This window comes from Leopardus geoffroyi, chromosome E2 (genome assembly GCF_018350155.1).
Source record: "Leopardus geoffroyi isolate Oge1 chromosome E2, O.geoffroyi_Oge1_pat1.0, whole genome shotgun sequence".
NCBI classification, from domain to species: Eukaryota; Metazoa; Chordata; class Mammalia; order Carnivora; family Felidae; genus Leopardus; species Leopardus geoffroyi.
The window spans coordinates 34,875,919-34,899,173 of record NC_059335.1 but is presented as its reverse complement, the minus strand read 5'-3'; the positions used below and the strand labels follow the sequence as shown (position 1 = coordinate 34,899,173).

Sequence of the window (23,255 nt, the reverse complement as noted above, 5' to 3'; positions counted from 1 at the left end):
TCTCTCTGACTGTCTTCTCCTTCTTCTCTCCAAGTGCCTGCTACAGAAGAGCACCCGGAAGTGCAGGTGGAAGATGCCGATGCTGACGGCCACCCCGTTATCTTGGAGAACCCTCCCTCGCCCGAGCTGCCGCCACCTTCTCCTGCCAAATCGGACACCCTTACGGTCCCGGGATCTGCCTCAGGGACCCAAAGGTCACCTTTTATGCTTCGCTTGGGCTTTTCACTGCACTGTGCCATCTGTCCATTTGGCAGATGGGGAGACTGAGGCCAGAGTGGGAAAGCAGCGGGCACAAAGTCACTCAGCGAGTTGGTGTCAGAACTAGGACTATGGCCCCACTTCTGGGTCCTAATCCCTGGCTTCGGACTCTATAAAGAGTTCTCCAAGGAAGTCCTCTCCCAAGTACCCTCAACTGTAAGTTAGAGGGAGTAATTAATGTAACAAGGCTAATTTCCACCCCCTCGTTTTAGTATCAAAATAATGGAATGGAGATACCAAAACACGCTAGAAAAACAAGCATCCATAGTACCACTGCACTAGAAGGTGATTTCATTTTGCTTCCTTCTCTTCCATATCTTGTTTGTGGGCCCGTGCTTTTGCGTGGTTTCATCTGAAGGGGTGATTTGGATCACATCTCATTTGAGACCACGTCTCATTTAGTAACCCCTTTTCCATAGTGTTAGGCTGTCTCCCTAGCACTCATTTATGGTTACTATGTGACATTCCTCCTGCTCCTTGTGCCAGAACGGACTTAACAAATACCTCTTGTTAGGCACTGCCCCTATGGGGCTCTGAACGTCTATGTGGGCTGCTTCTCTCTGTCCTGGGGCTCCTTTCTCAAAAGTGGGAATCCTGGTCAAGGTTGCGCACGTCTTTATGCTTCTTGATAGAAATTTGTTGCATGATTAGAGTTGGTTTTGAACAACCTGAGCCAGGTAACTGAGAGAGGTCTTGCATTCAGCTGTAGGCAAACTGTGAAGTGCAGTACAGTGCTTTGTGAACAACTGCATTTAAGCTACAGGGGGGCTGCCCGTGCTTCTCCTGCAGTGGTTGGATTGGGAGACAGTTCCTTTTTCTTGGTCAATTTTGCTCTCACCCATGGGTCCTTGAGTAAATTTCTCAGCTCAGGTAAAAAACCTGCCATAAGAAAGATGGCTAGATGTGACCAATTGAGGGCTCTCTGATTTTAATGTAAAGAAAAGAGTCACGATCTCATAACGCCTTGGAACACAGCTCACCATCCCATCAATCCTCATGTTTCATTCATTGAGCCATGTGCAGAACACAGATAGCAGAAGAAATAGAGCCAACATTGTTGCAGACATCTGGTCTACCTCCCTCTGTTCCCTTTATACAGGCTGGATTGGGGGTTGGATACCTGGGAACAGAGAGGGGACTAGGCTCACTTGGGGATAGAATCTAAGCCCCCTGCCTTCTGTTTATGAGCTGGGCCTGTGAGGCTCCTCTTGTCCCTATCATTCACTCACTCACTCACTCATTCATTCACAAACATTTACTGAACATCTTTATGTGTCAGACTCAGTTCTGGGTTTTGGGGATGCATCAAGGAGAAGCCTGACAGGGGCCTGCTATCATGGAGCTGACATTCTGCTGGGGCTGAGATAGACAATTAACAGGGAATTGAATAAACAAACAAGATCCAGAGAGCACTAAATTGAATATGACTGCGAGAAACCAGGGGAGTCTCTGCCTGAGTTGGCCCCGAGAGGGGAGAATTCTGATACCTGACTTGAGAGGCCAGTGGGGCTGCCTCTGGTCAAGGGTGGAATGAGCATTGTGCAACCAACAGGCACCAAAAAGCCATGGAAACCACAGACCCTGCCAGAGGGGCGCCCAGGCAAGGCCCTGCCTCACAGCTTAGTCTTGGTTTGGGGTGAGTCCCAGCTCACCACTTACCGATGTGAGGCTTAAGGCAAGCCATGTAACATTCCTAGTTCTCCATGTTCCTACTATAAGGTGGGGATAAGCATACCACCTGTCTACTAGATTGCTGGAAAAATTCAATAAGCTGACTCATGCCAGGTGCTGTGCACAAGGCAGGACTGGGGAGCCTGAGATCCACACTCTGGGGTCTTGTGCAGTATGCGCTCTCCTGGGCACAGGAGAATTGAATTTGGGTCCCACCTGTGCAAATTCTGGCCTTTGTCTTATCGGGTGTGAATTTTAATTAGAGTGTGAAAGAGGTGAATCCATGAGTATTGTCATCCTCGGTGAGCTGGCAGAAGGTAATGGGATAGTTTCAGAGCCTTCTGAAATAAAGGCAAGTACTGCACACCCCTCCGTCCGTATCCCTCTAGAAGCCTCTGGAATCTGAGTTGCGGTGGTTGAGGATGGGAAGAATGACAGGTAGATTCAAACCCAGATACCATCAGCCAGGACTCCAGTGGCTCCAAATGCACTGCCCTGTGGCAGACTTGGACTGAATGACAGGGGGCCCGGGGATGATTTAGTCTTCCTTTCTCAGACAGGGAGCCTGGAGCCTGGGGCTCGCTCCATCCAGGTCACTCCATGGGCTAGAGACCAGACTCCATGGACCGTGGATGTTTACTGTTCTGGCTGGTGGCCCAGCTGCGAAGGGAGGGAGGTGGGGCTTCCAGGAGATTTAAGGCCTTCTCTGGCAGCTGAAAGGGTGGTGTGAGAGAGAACGCCGGGGATGTGCTGGGGACACTGTGACTGTTGACTGGAATGGGAGGGCAGAAGAACATTTAAGCTGAGGCCCCACTGAGTGCTAAGTATCTCATTGAGTTGGGTAGATCTAGTCCCATTTTACAGAGGGGGAAACTGAGGTGGTTCAGAGAGTTTAAGTAACTTGCTGAGGTCACACACTGGTAGGAGGCAGGACTGGGAGGCAAGCTCGGGTTTGCCTGATACCAAGTCAGTGTTGTTACTTTTATACTAGACCATTGAACAGATGTGGGGACTGAGGTCCAGAGAGTGGCTGCTCCCCTCTCTTCTCCCTTTTTGTCTCCCTGCAGGCAAGTGGGGACACTTTGGCAGTACCAACCACCCCCTCCCCATTCCATTCCCAGGGTTGAGCTCTGGGTGATCTGCAGGGGTCAAAGTCGGTCACTTCCCCCTGTGACCCCTGCCCTTGCTGAAGGCCCCTAGCATTTCCGTGTCCTTGCAGGAAGGGGCCGTCCTCCCAGGATGATGAGGCTGAAGAGCTCAAGGCACTGTCGCCAGCTGAGTCTCCCATGGTCGCCTGGTCAGACCCGTCCAGCCCGCAGGGCACTGAGTGAGTCCGGGGTTTCAGAGAGTTGGAAGTCTGGGTGGGGATGAGCAAGCAAGAGGAAGTGAGTGGTGGGAGGGAGAGTATGGACATTTTTAAAACCCTCCACGATAGCTTTGCCAGTGGCTTCCGAGCAGTAAGACAGGGCTGGGTCTCCTGTCCTGGCTGCTCCTGGCTGGCCTAAGACTTTGGGAAAATCTGCAGAATGCACTCGGACTCTGGTCCCAGCTGTGTTCACAGCCAGCAGTACCCAGAGAGGCAGGTGTCTCTGCACAGACACCTCATTGTAAAGGAGAGGTTGGCTGCTGGCAGGAAACCCCTGAGAGGGTTAGCGGGTACAGCAAGGACCACAGGGACCTCCAGGAGTCTGAACACAAGTAGCTTGTTAAAAATACAGATTCCCAGACCCTGGCCAGACCTGCTGGATCAGAACCTCAGACAGTGTGCCCTGGGGGATTCACATCTTCACAAGCCTCCAGGTGATTTGGATGCACTGACCTGTGGGACAATGTTTAGAGGCCATGGTAAGGGCATTGGGACCTGGGTCTCTGACATCTAACTATTTGAAGGACTGGGACAATGGGAGATGTTTTCCTGAAGAATCTGAGTTGTCTAGTTGATGATGAGTACCCTGGCCCCAGGCTCTGGCCTGGAATCTCCAGCCTGTCCCACCACAGCTCCTGGAAAGGCCATAGGAGACACTGGGCTTCTCTTCCAGCCTTTTTTTTGTCCACCCACAATTTTATGGAGTTGGTTTCACAGAGTTGTGGAAAGTTCAGAAAAGTTAAAGAAGCAGGAAAAAAACCCCAAACCTCATCCAGAGTTCAGTGGTCCATTTTAGTATGGAGTCACATCTTACGCAGTAGGGTAGGGGTAGGGTTAGAGTTTAGTATCAGAAAACAAGGCAGAAACCAGGTATAATAATAAAAATTACTCTTGAGGTCTCTTAAGAAGTTCAATGTGGAGATCCATGTATTAGCTAGGTAGGCTAAGCTGCTGTAACAAATAGACCCCACAGATTCAGTGGCATAAGTAACAAGATGTCTCAGAAATCATAATCATGTCACTAGACACATGTTTCAGGTCAGTGGACCTGAAACCCCCATGCAGTCATTTAGGGACCCTGCCGACAGCAGTTTTGCCACCTTCATGTGGCTTCCAAGACCCTGCTGGTCACCCCTAGAAGGGGGGAACACCAGACAAGAGGTCCAGGAGACCCATGTAGTATGTGCATCACATCCCCCCAATGGGAGCTCGCCTGGCCACACGTGGGAAATGCAGTCCCTGGCCGGGTGTCTACGTTCCAGCGACTACTCTCCGTGGGAGAGAGCAGATGTTGGCAAGCAACCAGTGTCTCCACCATACCTGCACACTGTCTATTGTCAGGACCCTCACACTGCCTGTCTCCAGCCTGCTTCCTCCAGGGAGCACAAGGGGAGTAGCTGGCTTGAGTTCCGGGGCCTCAGTGTATGAAAACAAATAGAGGTGAAAACACTCGTATTACACTCAACTCAGCAAGATGGTCACAGTGAGGCTACAGCCGATTCACAGCCTGTCTCAACTCAGCCAGGGTGCTTGCCTCACCCGATCACCCGAGGGGGATGTCAGGCAGACTCGCTCACGTTCATTCCCTCTCTGCCTGTCTCTCTGTCTCTCTTGCTGCAAGTGCATACAGTTTAAATTACTATAAATTAAAAGGATATCTAATGTATCTGCACCATTTTTTCCACCAATATTTCCTACGCCTAAAAAAGTAGCCCTGTCCCCTCTTTGATCTGTCCCAGACACGAATCTCATGTGAGCCAAACTGGTTAACAGTCCTGACCTGAGTTCCAAGAGTTTCCCCCTCAATCACGAGTGGAATCAAACTTTTCTCAGAACTGCTCATCTGAGGCAGACCCTGCGTGGTACGTTCTCTAGAAGCTGGGCACTTGGGGGGTAGCCCCAGACTGAATTTCCTCCCCGGAGCCATTAAAGTGGATTCGATGTTTCTGATGTCATAGGGAAGCTGGGGGCAGTCTTTACCTCCTCCAGGCCAGGTGGGATACAGATGCTGTTCAGTTCTCGCCCAGAGGCACAGGGGTCCCATCCCATTCAGCCCACTCAGCTTTGGGTGGTGTTTCCACAGTGGCCAGGACCGCGCAACCTCCACGGCCAGCCAGAACAGCGCCATCATCAACGACCGGCTCCAGGAGCTGGTGAAGCTTTTCAAGGAGCGGACAGAGAAGGTGAAGGAGAAGCTCATCGACCCCGATGTCACGTCTGATGAGGAGAGCCCCAAGCCCTGTGAGTCCAGAGCTGGGATGGCTCACTCGGCCAGAAACAGGCCCCTCTTGTAAACTCATGGTGAGGGTGGCTCCAGGGAATGGTTGGGCTGCTCAAGAGAAGCCCAGATCCCCACTGTCTGGAATTTTGAGTCCTTATATACAGGACCCAGGGGAGGGAGTAAGGTCACAGTTCTGTCCGATGATCCAGTTGTACTTGGCTCCCCTCCCACAGGGCAAGTACCTTCACTGCCCCTTTCCCATTGGTAGGCAGGTGGTTCAGCCTGGGATGCATCTCATGGCCTTATACTCAGATAGTGTCCACAACCCACCCTGGAACCAGTCTTCTTTTTCAGAGGCCCCAGCTGCAGTATTCTCATGGGGCTACCTGAAAGTTTCCTGTTTTCAAGATTTCAGGAGGAGTGAGAACTCTCTTGCCAGGGAGGTTTTCCAGGTCTTCCAAAAGGAGGACTGTGCCTCAGAACTCAGGGTGCCAATGATGGACCTCACAGGGCCTGACTCCAGTCCAAATGCTAGAAAGGCACATTGCACTTAACAAAAGTCAATCCCTGGGTCACCAATGACATTACCTTCGATGCAGAGGGAGACTTGGCCTCATTCAGTGTCTGGTTTCAGAGATGTAGGAGCTGAGGTTCCTGCTCTGAAAAACCCAGAACAAGGTTTCTCTAGTCTCTGGCTCCGGGTGGCAGGAGGCTGGGGGTATTAAATGCCCCCAACCTTCCAGAGGGACCTAAGGGGGTCTAAACGCAGATGCCTAGACACCTGGTGGAAACATCCAGCCTGCCCAGAAACACCTCATTCTGGGCAGCTCCTGGGAGGCAGTTCCAGACTGGTAGCTGGTAAGAGAGTCTGGGCGGGTGCCCAGGGTGCCCTGATCAGGAGCTGTGCAGTTTGTTGCACGCGGAGCTGACAGCAGGCTGTGGGGTGGGGACAGGGTCCCCTCGGCTCCAGTCCCGGAGTCTGTGGTTGGGAGCTTTCTCTCTGCATCCTCTGCCTGAGCCTCAGGGCTGGGGTAGATGGTCACTGGTGTCATCGCACAGCTCCAGCCAAGAAAGCCCCAGAGTCGGCCCCGGCGGTAAAACCCACCGAAGCGGGACAGGCGGAGGAAGAGGAACACTATTGTGACATGCTCTGCTGCAAGTTCAAGCGCCGCCCCTGGAGGACGTACAAGTTTCCCCAGAGCATTGACCCGCTGACCAGTGAGTCTTGGGTGTGCCCGGGAACTGCCACCATGTACTGTGTGAGGGCAGGAGAACAGGAGGGAGGAGGGGGGGAAGGACAAGGGCAAGGGCACGCCAGAAACAAACAAAAAGCCCCTGAAATAGGAACCTACGATCACACCCACCTTACAGACAAGGAGACTGAGGCACAACTAATTAGTGGCAGACCCAGGAGCCCTGACTCTTAGCCGAGTCTACTCTCTACTTTGCTCTTGCTGGCTCCTTCTTGGAGCTGCTGCTCTAAGCAGAGAAGGGCAAAAGTTCCTCTGACATCTAAAGTGACTTCCCCTCACTTCCCTTTCAGCCCATGTGCTATTCCTCAGGAATGACAACCCTTCCTGTGGCGCAGCACTTTACAGTTTACAAAGAGTCTCCCGGCCTTTCTTAGCTGAGTTCCCCGGAGAGGCAGGCAGGTGCCTGAGACAGACTTTCCCAAGGTCACACAAGAAGTCCTGTGGGCACAGGACTCCAACCCTGGTGTCCACTGGGCCTCTAAAGTGACCGGGTGACCTACGGTATCTATCGATCCATCCATCCACCTGTTCATGTGTCCATGTGTCCATCTTCTATGCATTATTTACTATGGTGTATTTACAAGCAGCAAATACATTTTTGGAAATTTTTCAACAAGAATGAGAGCAAAAGTATTTTCTAGTTAGCTGCCTATTATGAAATAATGCCCCTATAGTCCCCCCTCCCCCTCACTGAGTACTCTGATTTATTAGGGTCTAGCAGTGATTTATGTTTAAATCAAAATAGTTTTATACACACACACACACACACACGCACACACACCAGTTACAGAAGCACCACATCTCGTACTTGCGGGAATAGACAAGTGGAAAGGGAGAAGTCCCACCCTGAACCTACTGTGAGGAGCCCTTCTCCAACTGACATTCTAGCACGTTCCTGCCCCCTCACTCCCCTGCAGACCTGATGTACATCCTGTGGCTGTTCTTCGTGGTGCTGGCGTGGAATTGGAACTGCTGGCTGATTCCTGTGCGCTGGGCCTTCCCCTACCAGACGCCAAACAACATCCACCTCTGGTTGGCGATGGATTATCTGTGTGACCTCATCTACTTCCTGGACATCACTGTGTTCCAGCTGCGCCTGCAGTTTGTCAGAGGGGGAGACATCATTGTGAGTCCCGGGCAGGTGGAGGGGGCGGCCGGGGCCTCAGGAGAAGGCCTGCCCCCTGCTGCTGTGGTAGACGAGATAGATGAACAAGATCTCAGAAACGTCCACCCATGCCTGTTCAAATCACATGCTTCAAATACTGCTCATGGGTGAAGTGGTTACTGGACCACCCGATAGAATTAAAGATGGAGAGGCGGACCAGAAAATGACCTTCAGGCGCACCTGGTTCAGATCCCAGCTCTACCACAACCAGCTGAAGCACCCCTCTGAGCCTCAGTTTCCTCATCTGTAAAATGGGGGTAGTAACTGTTCCCACCCCATAGCGTTGCTGTGAGGGTGGATTGAGATGATGTACGCAGATTGCTCAGAGCCTAGAACTGCTGGCAAATGACATTTCCTGGGGGTCCCGCAAAGAGCATGCCATTTGAACCGGCTTGAGACCCTGTGCACTGGCGCAGGCCCCATTACCGGGGAGGAAACTGAGTCCCGATTCTGACTTGGCGAAGGCAGGGGGCCCAGTCCCTGTCTCCCTGTGCAGGTCACTTTCCAAAACGCCACACTGGTGGTGCCTGCTCCTCTGTGTGCAGGCAGGTTAGGGTTGTGTCTCTTAAACGATTTAGAGGAAAAAGAATTCCATGGGCAGTCTTTTTCCAGGCCTGATCCAAGCAGTTGCCAGTTTCTCGGTAAACAGGGTTGCAAATGGTCCAGTTAGGACCAACATGCTAAGACAATAAGCCTGATACTGACTTTCCAGCTAGGAAATGGGAGTCTAGCTGGGTGACCTTGGACAACTCCCTCCTTCTGGGAGCCTCCACCTCCCTACCTGCAGTCGCCGAGGCTTTCACGGGAGCTCCCAGCGGCTTCTCTGAGAGGAAAGCTGGAGCCTCCGCAGGCATTTCCAAGCTGCTCCCACGGGGTCAGAGATTAAGGTCTCGGGCCATTTCATGGTCAACATTCCATTTCTTTCAGACGGACAAGAAGGAGATGCGCGATAACTACCTGAAATCTCGTCGCTTTAAGGTACGTGCCAGGAGTGCAGATCCCAGTGGGTCGTGGAAGGTGGTTTCTGGGGGCCCTGGATGCTTTGGGGCTTGTGTGACGCAATTCCCTCCAGGATCGCTCAGGGCAGGCAAATGGGCTTGGTGGCAGAATGCTCTCCGTCCCTTCCTGGGGCAGTCTGACCTCACCTTCCCACTGAAGGTAGAGACCCTGTCACTCACCTAGCCCCAAACCCTGGGGCTGCCTGTTTTATACACCCTGTGCTGTCCCACTGGGATTGCAGATGGACGTGCTCTGCCTCCTGCCCTTGGACTTTCTCTACTTGAAGTTCGGTGTGAATTCCCTCCTGCGCTTGCCCCGCTGTTTGAAGGTAGGCTTCCCATCCAAGGCCTTCAGCCCCTCCGTGCTCTGCGCCGGCACTAACATCTTAATGTCTGCCCTGAGTGGCACCAGGGAGGGGGCTGGGGGTCGGGGGAGGAAACCAGGGTGGTCCAAGGGGAGATGGGAATTTCCTTACAATGGTTAGAGCTTCTTAGTTGTGCTGTGTGTTAGGCATTGTCCTGGAACTTTAGAAGTACTTACGCCTCAACTCCATGAGGTGAGTGTTGTTAGTACCAGTATTTCACCAAAGAGTTTACGTAACTTGCTGTAGGTCACACAGGTAGGAAGGAATGGCGTCCGGGTTCGAACCCAGGCAGCCTATCTCCACCGTCTATGCTTTCAGTAATTACAGAAACACAACAGAGGAACTTCCGCTTTATGAGGGCCTGCATCTGAAAGATGGGAGCACTGAAGCTTGAAAAGCTTGAGTGACTTGCCCAAGGGCACAGGAGCCAGGAAGTGCCCAGGGTGGGTTTGGATCTGCAGCCCTATACCTGTTTCCTTGGTTGTTGCTCAGGGTCATTACAGCCGTCCCTCCCGTCACTGGGGCAAAGCGCCCTGTGTCCCAGTGAAGGTGACACAAGGTAAAGTAGAGACCTGGTCGCTGTCCTTTAATGTGACCGGGATAGGCAGCCAGAGTACTTGGGATCCCCAATGGGTTTTCCTGGCAGACCCATTAAATTCAGCTCTCTCCTTACGTGATACTATGGCCTCTTCCCCAAAACAGTAATGAGGGAATTTACAGAAGAGGCAAACACAATGACCTCAATAACTTGGAGAAACAGGGCAGAGGAAAATAGGAAGCGTGCAAGTCCTCTGATGAAAAGAAAGCACATCTTGCTGGGATTGAGCACGGATGCTGCTACTGAGCTTCCCGGCTGCCAAGAGGCAGGAGGAAACTGGAAGTGGCACCAGTCCTCGCTGACACATGCCAGCCCCCTGGGGCTGCAGAGGCAGGTTGCTTTAGAGCTCAACACCAGAGCAAGGAAGGCTGGATCCACAAGCCAAGTTTTCCTCCACATGTGGCAGCGGGATCCATCCCTGGGTTCGCACGGTGGTTGTGAGCGTGCGTCACTCGGCTGCCTGATGTTTACCACGACTCCGGACAAAACTCTGAGCCTAAAGGGAGAGAGATCCAAGCCCACAGCCCCCTGCATCCAGTGCAGACTCCGGAGGGACACTGGAATGACCACCCGGAGGATGACCGGCACATCCCTCAGGGAATTTCCCTCACTGCCATTTTCCAATGTCAAACAACATGTGTGAAGTGTAGCGTAAGGGAGGGAGCTTGCGGCTTTGAGTATGATCTGGGTTCAAATCCTGACTGTCACCCAGCAGCTGTGTGCTTTGGCCCGGTGGCTCAACTTCTCTAAGTACCAACTTCCTCTCTGTAAAAGGAGAATGACAACACATACCAATAAGTAAAAAAGGTGATGCATATAAAGTGCAGTCGTCGAAGGTGCTCAGTAAAGAAGAGCAGTTACTATTACACTTTTATTGTTATAAACAAGTCTTTGAAGGATCTAAGTCAGGGGCGTTAGAGATGCTGTTTCTTTATAAAACGTCTTCCTTTATAGGTAAATGTTGAAAACAGGGTCCTTAACCTGAGATGCGTGTATCCCTAAAAATTTCATGGCAGGCTTCAGAAGTCTGGGAGTCCCCTGATCCCCATGCAGACTGTGAGAGCATGACTGGGTGTGATTTCTAGGGGAAGAGGGGCTATTGTTTCCAGCAAACTGGTACATGGAGTTCTTCGCCCCCGCCCCTCAAAGGGCTGAGGACCCCTGGTTTTGAATGCTCACTCTCCGCCCTCCTCCGGGGGGCGCTGCAGAGACAGCCCTCTGTTCTGGGGAACAGATCAGGAGAGTAGAGGGCCACCCCCACACACGGGCTGTCCTGATGTTTTGCCTTCTTCCCAGTACATGGCCTTCTTCGAGTTTAACAGCCGCCTGGAATCCATCCTCAGCAAAGCCTACATTTACAGGTGAGATGCCCTACACACACACACACACACACACACACACACACACACACGACACAGGCCATTTGCAGCAACTATAGAGCTAGGCATTCTCTACCCACATTTCTTCTCCTTTCAAGCCCCCCTAGCTGTGCAGGCCCCAGCACTACCGGAAGCCAGGCCTTTTCCTGGCCCTTCTCTGAAGGGATGTTTGTTTTTTTTTTTTTAGAGAACCAGGAATGTCCCGTTTCCCCCAATTGTGAGGAGGGCACACGTAGGTTCAGATGCATGGCTCACGCATGTTTCCAGGGAGCCGGGCCTCATTTTGGTCTTGGCTCAGGGAACTGAACCCTGAAATCTAGCTCAAACATGGGGGAATGGTGGCCACCTCTTGGATGTCTGAGAACGCGGCACAAGACCGGCCAGGCCACGCTCAGGAACAAAGCTTCCCCACATTGCTCACGGAGTGGCACTTCTCTGCACACATCTGTCCCTTCTCTGCCCCTCTCCAAGGGTACATCCCTGTCTGGTCCTTCACTCCCCCAGAAGTGTCTGCACATGGAATTCGGGGGCATTCCAGCCCCCAGCCTTGACAGCTGTTCACACACCCCCGGCCCTAGCTGGCGCAGTCTCAAAAGAGCATCTGCTTGGTGCAGTCCGGCCACTGGCTGGGTCCCCGCAGCCAGATGTTCATCCTGTCAGGCAGCGGGGCAGGGCTGTGAAGCTCCAACAGGGCGATGTCTGAGGTGGGCGTTGGGGGAGGTGAAGATGGACTTGTTCCCAGCAGTCCCTACCCTTGGGGTGAGGTGTCATGGCCGCCCTTCCTGCCACTGTGTTCATGCTTTTCCTTCTTTCACAGGGTGATCAGGACCACGGCTTACCTGCTCTACAGTCTACATTTGAACTCATGTCTGTATTACTGGGCGTCAGCCTATCAGGGCATCGGCTCCACTCACTGGGTTTACGATGGCGTGGGAAACGGGTGAGCCACAGTCTTCTTCCTGGGCTGTAATTCACAGTCCTAAGAGTCCTGGAAGGGAGTCCCATCGCAACCATGTTACTGAGGCCACCTTGCTCCCAAGCCACCATTGACATGATAAAGCTTGAGGACCACGTCTCCGTGTCCTCACTAAGCTAACATTTCCTGAGCACCTGCCACGGGCCGGGCGGAGGCGAGCACAGACGTGAACAAGACTTGCTAGAAAGATCCTTTCAGTCTCCCAAAGTGTAGTAGAGTTGGCAAATTCACTTCACATGTGCGTCTACCCTTCTACCCCATGGTCACGTCCAAGTGGGAAGGAGGCCAGAGCACACTTCTCAACATTGCTTCCTGGCTAATCACCAGCCGTGCAGAAGCTGGCACACAAGGCGAACCTTCCTGCCAATCCAGAGAGCTGCCTTACATTGTGGGACGTGCTCAAATAATGATGATGGCAACGGTACTGCTACTAATAATAGCGACAAGCACTTAGAACAGACAACACTTACTAGGTACTGTTTGAAGTACTTAACCTAGCAATTCACTTAATCCTTCCAGTAATCTTCCAGGACACGAGGTAGGTAGCGTCATCATCTCTGTTTCACAGATGAGGTAACAGACGTGAAATGATCTCCCAAGGTCACACAGTGACTTCATAAGTTCAAGAGCTGGGATTTTAACCCCGGCAGCGTGGTGACAGTCTACACTGGCGTACCATCTGCCCAGTGCTGGAGAGGTGTGGAGAAGGTGGCATGGGACAGTCAATTCCAAAAAGTTAAGTTTGATTTTGGCCTCGGTAGGTGGAGAGAAGGGACAGAGAACCCCTGGGGGAGGGAGCGGCCCATAGAAAGGTGTGGAGGTGCAAAATGGTGGCATCAGGGCACTGGGAGCCATCTTGTGTGGTAGAGAGGATGGTCCAATACTGTGGCCACTAGCCACATGGGACCACCAACTACTTGAAACGCGGTGTGACAGATGTGAATTACACGCAGGTTCAGAGGACATGAAGAAAAAGTCAGCTGCCTTATTGCTAATGTCTAAAATACTGGTTACGTGTCAAATATTGATTTTGATATTTTGGGTTGACTAAAAAACATTACTGAAATTAATTTCACCTGTTTCTTTTTACTTAGCAAAAAAGTAGCAACTAGAAAATTTTAAATTACATTTATATGGGTCACATCATATTTTTATTGGATGGTGTGGTTCTAGGCAATGGAGAACCAGTAGAGAGTTCTTTTTTTTTTTTTTTATAAATTTTTTTTTCAACGTTTATTTATTTTTGGGACAGAGAGAGACAGAGCATGAACGGGGGAGGGGCAGAGAGAGAGGGAGACACAGAATCGGAAACAGGCTCCAGGCTCTGAGCCATCAGCCCAGAGCCCGACGCGGGGCTCGAACTTACGGACCGCGAGATCGTGACCTGGCTGAAGTCGGACGCTTAACCGACTGCGCCACCCAGGCGCCCCGAGAGTTCTTTTTTGCTGTTCTTTGTTTCATATATCTTTATTCTGACTATAAAAGAAAGATCAGGGAGCACCTGGGTGGCTCAGTCGGTTAAGTGTCTGACTCTTGATCTCAGCTCTGGTCTTAGTCTCAGGTTTGTGGGTTCAAGCCCCATGTTGGGCTCCGTGCTGGGCATGAAGCCTACTTAAAAAGAAAGAAAGATCAGGAACATACTTTACTATATTTCTTTGATTCTAAGATTCAGTTAATTATATGATACAATATTGAGTCAACACAGTCTTTTGGAAAAATAGAAATATTACAATGAATGTACACATATTGTAAGATACATCCTAATTTTAGAAATGTGAAAATGTGGAAAAGTATGTAGCCCACAGGGATATGCATTATATCATGCATATTTGCCCATCACTGAATTGTTTTCAAGCCACTGTCTACACCCGCCCCCCACTGCCCCGCTGTACAGAGAGGCCAGCATCCCTTCAACCATTCCATCATCATTGGGTGTGGAAGGTGTTTCCATTTCTTCTGTCTGACACGTGATATCGCAGTGTGCATCTTTGTATATGAATCTTTGTCCTCTGGCCTGATTGTTTCCTCACACTGAATTCCTAAGGGGAGATGGCAGGGCCAAGGATATGAACATTTTTAAGATTAAAAAAATTGTTATTATTTTAATTAGTACATTATGTTTTTAGAGCAATTCTAGGTTTACTGAAGAGCCAATGGGAAAGTACAGGGAGTTCCCATATGCTGCCACATTTTTTTAATGCTTAAAAAATTATTATTTTTTTTTTATTTTGGGGACAGGGAGGTGCAGAGAGACAGAGAGAGAGAGAGAGACAGAGAGAGAGAGAGAAAGAGGGAAACAGAGAATCCCAAGCAGGCTCCACACTGCCAGCACAGAGCCTGATGTGGGGCTCGAACTCACAAATGGTGAGATATGACCTGAGCTGAAGTCAAGAGTTGGACGCTTAACGGAGTGAGCCACCCAGGCTCCCCTGCCACATTTTCAAAGGTCGGATGGATATGGAAAGCTAGCCCAGTTACCCTCTCACCTCTTGCCTCAAAACCTTTTAAGCAGGGGGATGACAAGACCCTGGGGGATCTCAGAAAGGGGACTCTGCTGGTTTTGGCGGAGGTGGGGACAGACATAGAGGACAGGAGCAGAGGAGCCAGTTAGGGGGAGCAACAAAAGGTCCAGACAAAGGGTTTCTGTGATCGAGAGAAGGGAGGGCAGTGTGGGAAGGAAACCAGAAGCACGCGAGGTCCAGACCAGGGGAGTGAGCCTGGAGATCCAGGGCACAGGCTTTAGGGACAGGAGGCCAGGGTAGGAAGAATAGAAGCTGTTCATTGAAATTAGCTCAGTGACCTTGGCTGAGGCCCTTCCTTTTTCAGAGATTCAGTTTCTCCTCTACAACATGAGGATAGTCTTGTATTCAGATTTCTTGTGAGGAATAATAAACTAATGTGTGTAACACGTCCAGCTCGTGCCTGGATGGGAGTCAGTGACCACCTCCTGGCTACACTCATTCTTATGGGGAAGCCGGCATACCAGGAAAGGGGTTCCCAACCTGGGATCCAGAGATATAAGGGGGTCCCATTCCCAACCCTGGAAATTGGAGCCCAGTTTTGAGAACTTGCTGGCTTCCCTAAGGAGAAGATTGCTGGCTTTCCATATCTATCCATCAAAGAGGTTTGTGCCCCAACAAACTTAAACCCAAGTCCCAGGAGCAGGCCTGGCAGGCCCATCATGGGCAGGCCCAGGATAGAATGGCAAGCAGGGAGGGGGAGGGCAGGGAACAGCTGTCTGGGACTCCCTTCTGCAGGGACCTTGGAAGGGGCACACTGTCTTGGCCGCACTACTCTTCTCCAAACGAAATCCTACAGGGAACCCCCAATATGTGCAACAAAACCACAAATGGTAAAGGATTCCTCCAGAAGTCCAATATCATGGGTAATAATCACTTTCAAAATAGTGACCATTTGTTGAGTGTCTGCTGTGAGCCAGGGGCTTGAGGACCCAAGTTCCCACAGAGCTGGGTCCTTTATCCTGCTCTGCTTCTGCCTGGCCTGGAGCATGTAGGGGTCCCCACAGGACACAAGGACTTCAGGGAGGCCTCAGAAGTGCCAGGCCAACAGAAGATTCCTCCAATCAGAAAGAGTGTGGGGAAAGCTCTGGGGACGTTGCTCATGTTGCCTTTCTGTCAGGTGGCCTGGCAGCCCACCACCCTCCCCCGACCAGCTCCCAGCCAGAGGTCAGCTGTGTCTGTGCTTATGGCTGCGCCCTCTGGTGGCTGGGACCAGTATGATGGGGGACTTAACAGGGGAGGCCTGTGTTGTCCTGGGATCTCTGTGGGGGGGGGGGGGGGGGGGGGGGAGGGGGGGTTGAGGAGCAGGGCTGCCCAGAGCCCTGCCCCAGGCCTTGTAGCTAGTAGTCAGAGGCAGAGCACCCCTCCCCCCCCCGCCCCAACTTCCCAACAACCTCTGCTTCCCCCTCCCTGTGCTCATTGCACGATTTCTTGCCTGTCCCCACCAGGGGGTGAGCTTCTTGAGGACACAGGCAAGCCTGTTCCCCACTGTAGGCATGTGGCAGGCACCACTAACAGTGAAGGCTGTGGTAGCTGATGTGTACTGACAGCCCATCAGTTCTAGCACCTCATTTCGTCCTCACGATCACCCTGTGAAGGATGTTTCACTGCCATCATGCCCATTTTAGGAGAAAGAAGCTGAGGCTTGCTGAGACTGAGTAATTTGTCCGCATCACGCAGCTAGGAAGTGGCAGAGCTGGGTTCGAGCTGGGGCAGTCCAGCTCCAGGGCCCGTGTTCTAACTATGACTCTGCATAATTAGCTGGTGAATGGAGCTCAGGGGAGGACCCGTTTGGGGCCCTCCTCAGGCTGGATTATCTGCTAGCTGGATCATGTTCTTGATTGTGGAGCTGTGCGGGGACCTTGAAAGTGTGCGTGTGTCAGGACACGGGAGCCAGGGCGGGCTCTGGATGCCTCCTGGGTGCCCTGGTAGGAAGACAGGAAAGCCAGCTGGGATTGTCCTGTCTTTAAGCTCTGTTGACCTCACCCATTGCTGACCCCTGGGAAGTCACAGCCTGAAGGCGTGAACAGGTATATGAGGGACTCTTATTTCTTTGTGATAATGAGATCAGCTTGGGGCATCTCCTATTCCTTTTACCACCGAGTGGGACCCCATCACCCATACCTCCCTTCCCTGGATCATGTGCCTGTGTAGAGTGATTACCAACAGTGGGGTGACAGCTCAGAGAAACAGATGGCAACCTGAGTTCTGATTCCAGCTCCAGACCTTGCCAGCTGGTGACCCTGAGTGTTTCCTTTCCCTTCTGGGGCCTCAGTTTCCCTGTCTGGAAAATGGATGGGCAAGGGAGAGGGTCAGAAAAGATAGCCCTCAAGGTATCTTCCAAGTCTGATGTTGCTCTTGCCTTCCATGAACCAACATGGTGGGATGGCCAAGGGAATTTGGTGGAAATTGAAAGAATATTGAGGGAGCCCAGGCATCAGGAGTCAGAAGACCCTGGTCTATCCTCCTGCCAAGTGTTTTGAGCAGTCTCCCAGAGCCTCAGTTTCCACATCCGTAAATGGGGGTGATAACATGCCTCTGCAGGTTTGGGGCAGAGCCACGACCCAGCAAGACAGCATCTGTGAACACACTCCAGAAAGTGCAGAGCGCTCTGTGCATGTGCAGCTGTTTTCCTTGCACTTAGAAGGTGTAAAGGGTTTTCTTTTTTGCACAATGCACATCTGTCAGAGCAGGACACCCAGGCTCAGCACAGTAGGGCCTTTGCTGACCGCGGTCCCCTTTTTCTTCTCTCTCCAGCTACATTCGCTGTTACTACTGGGCTGTGAAGACCCTCATCACTATTGGTGGGCTGCCTGACCCCAAGACACTCTTCGAAATTATCTTCCAGGGGCTGAACTATTTCACCGGTGTCTTTGCTTTCTCTGTGATGATCGGACAGGTACCTGGGTCCCTGGTCTGGCTTGCCATGCACCTGCCTGCGGGGCCCTCTCCTTCCCACTGCTGCCACAGATGTCACCATCTGTGGCCATTTCTTTTGAACTAAGCCCAGGAAAGAGCACAGGACCTCGAGTCAGGAGGCTGGAGCCCTGGGGCCTGCCGGGTGAAGAGGATGGTGCAGAGGTCTGGGTCCGATTCTTCTCTGCCGTTGTTTCCATTTGAAATGTCAGTCCCTTTGGGGTGTCTTTGGAGAGCTGGGCCGAATGGCTTTCTGCAAAGCCTGGGGATTTGGGCTGTTCCCTTGGAGAGATACCTTGAGAGTATCTATTATGCTGGGGGTGCATCTCATGTTCTAATCAGCACATGGGGCTGCAATCAGCTGGCCTCAAAATTGCCTCTAGGGGCCCTGCCCTGCAGGGCAGTACACTGAGTTATTTCCTCCAGTAAGTTCAAAGTGGCCTCTGGCACCAAGGGGCCATGTCGTACCAGAATCAGCCCAGCCCAGCGAGGCATCTCCTCCTGGTGGGGCCCCAGGGGCCCTCACGTCCCATGTCCACCCTGGAGGTGGAGTTTCCCTTGTCAGACAGTCCCCTGTCTCTGTGTGTAGACATGGATCTCCCTGTCTCCTGATCCCCCTTCCTCGAGCACCGCTGGTCAGTGTAGAGTAAACACGCTCATGACACGTCCCCAGAGCCCCACTCTGATCCTTGACTTTTCCTCCCCGGCCCTAGATGAGAGATGTGGTGGGGGCCGCCACTGCAGGGCAGACCTACTACCGCAGCTGCATGGACAGCACAGTGAAGTACATGAACTTCTACAAGATCCCCAGGTCCGTACAGAACCGTGTCAAGACCTGGTACGAATACACCTGGCAGTCCCAAGGCATGCTGGGTAAGACCAGTGCCCCGGCTGCCAGGCAGCTACCCTCTGGCCACCTCCTCCCGGGGCCCTGCCCTTTTGGTCCCAACCTTTGACCCTGTGTCCCTGAGGTCCTGAACACTTACTTAAGTGAGAGGGGCCTAGGGAGGCCTGTGAGGTGCCCCAGGCTGGGCCGTTGAGAGACCCCTGAAGACTTGAGAGCCGTGTCTTCTGGATGCCCTGCCCCCTCACTTCACCTGCCTTGAAGTACATCCCCATCAGAGATGGAAGTACAGTTGAAATCAGGAGAGAAGGAAGACCCCCTCTCGCTTTCTCTTTCCATATACACACATATACATATATTGTTTGTCAACTTTTTGATGTTATGCTTTCCTTCTGAAATTATTTGGCTACAACCATGCATTTCATTCACCACTGTTTCTGCCTTCTTGTCAGAAGAACTGGGGTGTGCCCAGGAATTCTTGCAAAGTGGGAGAACCTTAACCCGTACGTTGTTTTCAAATGTAGTGAAGTTTTTGTGAATTCTAAAGGGAACCCTTCATAAAATTTGAATATGCTATTTGTATGTTGATTTATTTACAATTATGTTTTTTCCAGTTTCTTTTTTATCTTTGGGAGCTAGTAATTTTGTTTTCAGAGCGTAGACATCATTTTGGAGCCCTCTGACAAGCCTGTGGGCCACTGACTGTGTGCCTTAGAGCCCCCTCAACTCTCTCAGCTAATTAAGGAGCCCCCCACTGCTTCCATGGGCTTCCCTCTGGCCTTGAAGAAGCTACACCTCAACTCCAAGCTCTCCTGAGCTGAAGGTGTTGTCAAATCTGTGAGTGTAGAATCTTCATTAGCGCCCGTTGCTACTGTACTCACTCTACACAAGGCACATTCACATGCATGGCCTCGTCTGTGCCAGTGATGGACTTGTGACATCTGAATCATTGCCCCCTTTCACAAGGGCACACATTAAGGACCAGAGAGGGCTCTGACCTGCCCAGGGTCATACAGATCAGCTCTTGAGCCCATAAATAATTGTGGTGGAGTAGAAGGGAATCGGGATTGGGGTCAGGTTGTGCCTTTCTTGTCCCCAGTACTGACATTCATTCTGTGCCAGGCTCCCCACTGAGCACTGCAGACCCATCATGGGGAAAAACAGACAGGGCCCCTGCTCTCCTGGGACTGGCCTTGGAGCCCCACGGCCTGTGTGGGATCTGATTCCATCCCCCTGGGCTGCGAGCAAGTCACTGCCCTCCTGAACCTCCCTTTCTGTAAGGTGGGGGTTATAGTAGTGGGCACCTCTTGTGTTGCTGGGAGATTTAATAAAACCGTCTCTGTAAAGCTCTGTAAAACAGTGTTTGAAATACCTTAGTTCTTGCTAACATTCTTAGAGCATGAGGAGGACAGACTAGTATTAACAAACCATTGCAATAAAGAGTGTGATCAGCGCTGCAGCACAGAGACTGCTAACATAATAGCGGGTGGGGGAATCTCAAGAGAAGGCTTCTTGGAGGAGTACTGGGTTCTGAAGGATGAGTGGAAGTTAACTACGGGGGTGTTTCCTGCAGAGGGAATAGCATCCAAAAAGCCCAGAGAGGGTACTCTCCCAGTATAGAGTGGTTCTAGATAGCAGAGGAATGGTGTGGCTGGGGTCCCATGTGGGGGGAGTGGGGGGTAGAGGCCTGGATGTGTCTCTGACCATTGCCAGGGTCTCCTTTGCAGATGAGTCAGAACTGATGGTGCAGCTTCCGGACAAGATGCGGTTAGACCTCGCCATCGATGTGAACTATGACATTGTCAGTAAAGTGGCTCTCTTCCAGGTATGGCCCACCTAGCGCCCTCATCCCCAGGGTTCTGGGAAGCCCCAAGCCCCCACCCTCCTCTAAATGGGCATTCTTTCCCCCTCCTCCTGGGGACAGGGCTGTGACCGACAGTTGATCTTTGACATGCTGAAGAGGCTTCGTTCTGTCGTCTACCTGCCCAATGACTATGTGTGCAAGAAGGTGAGTGGCCCGAGGCAGCTGCAAGGCAGTCTGGGATTTACAGCGCATCTCCCTGCTAGGAGCTGTGCTGAAGGGGGTGCCTCTGAAGGCCCAGGGGGTTTGCAAGCCCAGGGAGAGCAGAATTGCTGGGGAGGGACAGGGACTATAGCACCAGTGAGCTGACCCCAGGGCTCCTGGGTTGTTTGGCATTGAACTCAGGTGTGCCTCAGGCTTTGCTCCTTTTGACACAGGACCAGGGGAATCAGGACGAGGAACCCCACTTTCCAGAAAAGGAAAGTGACCAACCTAACGAGAAGTAGGTCCTTGACTGTGTAGATGAAACTGCTCCCAGAGTCTTGGTCTTCCTTTCAGAAAAATGGGGCAGCAGAAGGGCTGGGATAGGTCAGAGGTTGCAAACTGATGGCCTTTGCATAGCAGCCAGCCCATTCGTTGTTTTGTGGTTTTTTTTTTTTTCCTAATCCTAAAAAAATGTTGAAATAGTCCCCAACCTTTAAAAACTTGAAGGTTTTGGGGTGCCTGGGTGGCTCAGTTTTATGAGCATCCAACTTCAGCTCAGGTCATGATCTCACAGTTCGTGGGTTCAGGCCCTGCATCAGGCTCTGTGTTGACAGCTCAGAGCCTGGAGCCTGCTTCAGATTCTGTGTCTCCCTCTCTCTCTCTCTCTGCCCCTCCCCCACTAGCACTCTGTCTCTGTCTCTCTCTCTCTCTCTCTCTCAAAAATAAATAAACATTAAAATATTTTTTTTTTAATTTGAAGCTTTGCATAGAAATTCAGATTTCTGGCTGAAAACAGAAAAAATCTGTTAGCACTGAGCCCTACTTTCCCAAATAGCAAGAGTCCCCTGAAGGGGAACATTGCCCTCCCTCCTGATGCCACAGGCCCTACCCCTCCCCACTGCCCCATACCAGGCTCCCCTCACTCCTTAAACCACCCCTCTGATCCTGGAAAACATTTGGATTTGAACCCAGGGCTCCACATGTCTAGGGCTTCTGCTTCCATTCTTCAAGGTGAGACCAAGGTCACCTGGTGAGTGAGTGGTTAAGGTGGAAGAACAGGAACTCAGGTTTGAGTCCTCTTGTTCCCAAGCTGTCAAGACAGGGGTGAAAAAAAAAAGCCCAAGCAACCCCTGTAAGACTCAGGAAACCAGCCCAAGAAGGCCCCCATCTCCAAGTTGTATGCTGTGCAGCAGTGAAGTTTCTGGAAGCAGAGAGCTCAGGGAAATGGGGAAACAGTGTTACAGCTGGTTGAGAATTTAGAGAGGCAGCCCTAGAGGCCAAGGGGTTTGGGAACAATAGAGTGTTTGTCTGATGCTGAAGCTGCTTCCTAGCCGTGCAGCCTTGGGGCACTGGCTTCCCCTCTCTGACTCTCTCTCTTCTCATGGGTAAAGTAGGGATGTTGAGGGTACCGCCTCATGGGATGGTCGTGCAAATTGAGTAAGTTGTGCCTATAGAGTTTGGCACCGTGCTGGCACAGAGGAGGTACCATTGCTGCTGTTATTATCCTTGAGGGTAATGTAGAATTTACTGCAAATGAGGAAGCGTCAGCCAGGTGGTTGGAGTCGGCAGGTGGAAGTGAGCCCTTGATAAGCAAGTGCGAATGGCACCCTCTGCTGTCCAGTTTTGCTCCGCGATGATCTCTCTGAGACACCCCTGGGGCACCCCCCCCTCACCGCCCCCCCAAACAGGGCTGGTTAGTTAGGTGAGGGTGAGCTCTTTAGACCCTTCAGTCCGTGTCAAATTGAACACAGAAACAGGGAAATGAAACTTCCCATTTGTTAAGAAGCTCATGCACGTGTGAGATGTCCAGGAAACGTTTGTCAAATGAATCAGAAGTGTAATCGATTTACCTGCCCATGATCTCTGTCCTTTCAGGTGTGACCCACAGGAAGTAGGGGTCTTTTGGGGGCATGAGGATCAGAAGGTGCATAACAGACGGGGTTTCTGATGGCAGTCCAAAGCAAGCTATTCATTCATCATTTGTTTTAATTTGGGATTAAGACCATTGAAATAGTTTGCTACAGCTTCTGTAACAAAGGACCAGAGAGTAGGTGGCTTAAACAACAGAAATGTATTGTGTCACCATCCTGGAGGCTGGAAGTCCAAGATCAAGGTGTCGGTAGGGATTGGTTCCTTCTCAAGGCTGTGAGGAAAGCATCCGCTCCTCTCTCCTTGGCTTATAGATGGCTCTCCCCTTCCTGGGTCACTTCATGTTGTCTTCTCTGTATGCCTGTCTCTGTCCAAATTTCCCCTCTATAAGAACACCAGTCATGTTGGGTGAGGGGCTCACCCAACTCCAGTTCAGCCTCATCTTAACTTAACTAATTATATCTGCAATGACCCTCTTTCCAAAGAAGGTCATATTCTGAGCAACTGGGGTTAGGACTTTACCAAGTGAGTTTGGGAGGGACACAGTTTAACCCACAACAACCATAAAGTCTGGAACCAGACCGCCTGGGTTCAAATCCCTGCTCTCCCCTGGCCTAGCTTTGTGCCCTCAGGCAAAGAGTTCGTATCCCAGAGCTGTTGGGGATTAAGCAGGCTCAGACACATAAAGCACTTAGAACAGTGCCTCGCACAGACGAACGTTACGCAAGGGCCAGACAACATGATTGATGTTGTTTTCATTCCTATTTCAATCAGCCAATGCTTACCAAGCTCCTGAAGTGGTATGTGGTAGGCACAGGTATCAGCTTATTGTATGAACCACTGTTGGACTTT

At 51.5% G+C, this 23,255-nt stretch overlaps 1 protein-coding gene across 6 annotated transcripts in view; it reads left to right on the top strand.

Annotated features, from left to right (window-relative positions):
* The window catches only part of CNGB1 (cyclic nucleotide gated channel subunit beta 1), a 77,514-nt gene that overhangs the window by 41,224 nt on the left and 13,035 nt on the right, over nt 1-23,255 (top strand). For all 6 annotated transcript variants that reach the window (XM_045442912.1, XM_045442913.1, XM_045442915.1 and 3 more), the window contains 13 exons: nt 35-194; nt 3,149-3,256; nt 5,379-5,536; nt 6,576-6,734; nt 7,687-7,895; nt 8,862-8,912; nt 9,175-9,261; nt 11,192-11,256; nt 12,092-12,214; nt 17,527-17,668; nt 18,399-18,558; nt 20,257-20,354; nt 20,454-20,537. In XM_045442912.1, the coding sequence (XP_045298868.1) occupies nt 35-194; nt 3,149-3,256; nt 5,379-5,536; nt 6,576-6,734; nt 7,687-7,895; nt 8,862-8,912; nt 9,175-9,261; nt 11,192-11,256; nt 12,092-12,214; nt 17,527-17,668; nt 18,399-18,558; nt 20,257-20,354; nt 20,454-20,537 (1,604 nt within the window). The remainder of the gene's footprint in view (nt 1-34; nt 195-3,148; nt 3,257-5,378; nt 5,537-6,575; nt 6,735-7,686; nt 7,896-8,861; nt 8,913-9,174; nt 9,262-11,191; nt 11,257-12,091; nt 12,215-17,526; nt 17,669-18,398; nt 18,559-20,256; nt 20,355-20,453; nt 20,538-23,255) is intronic.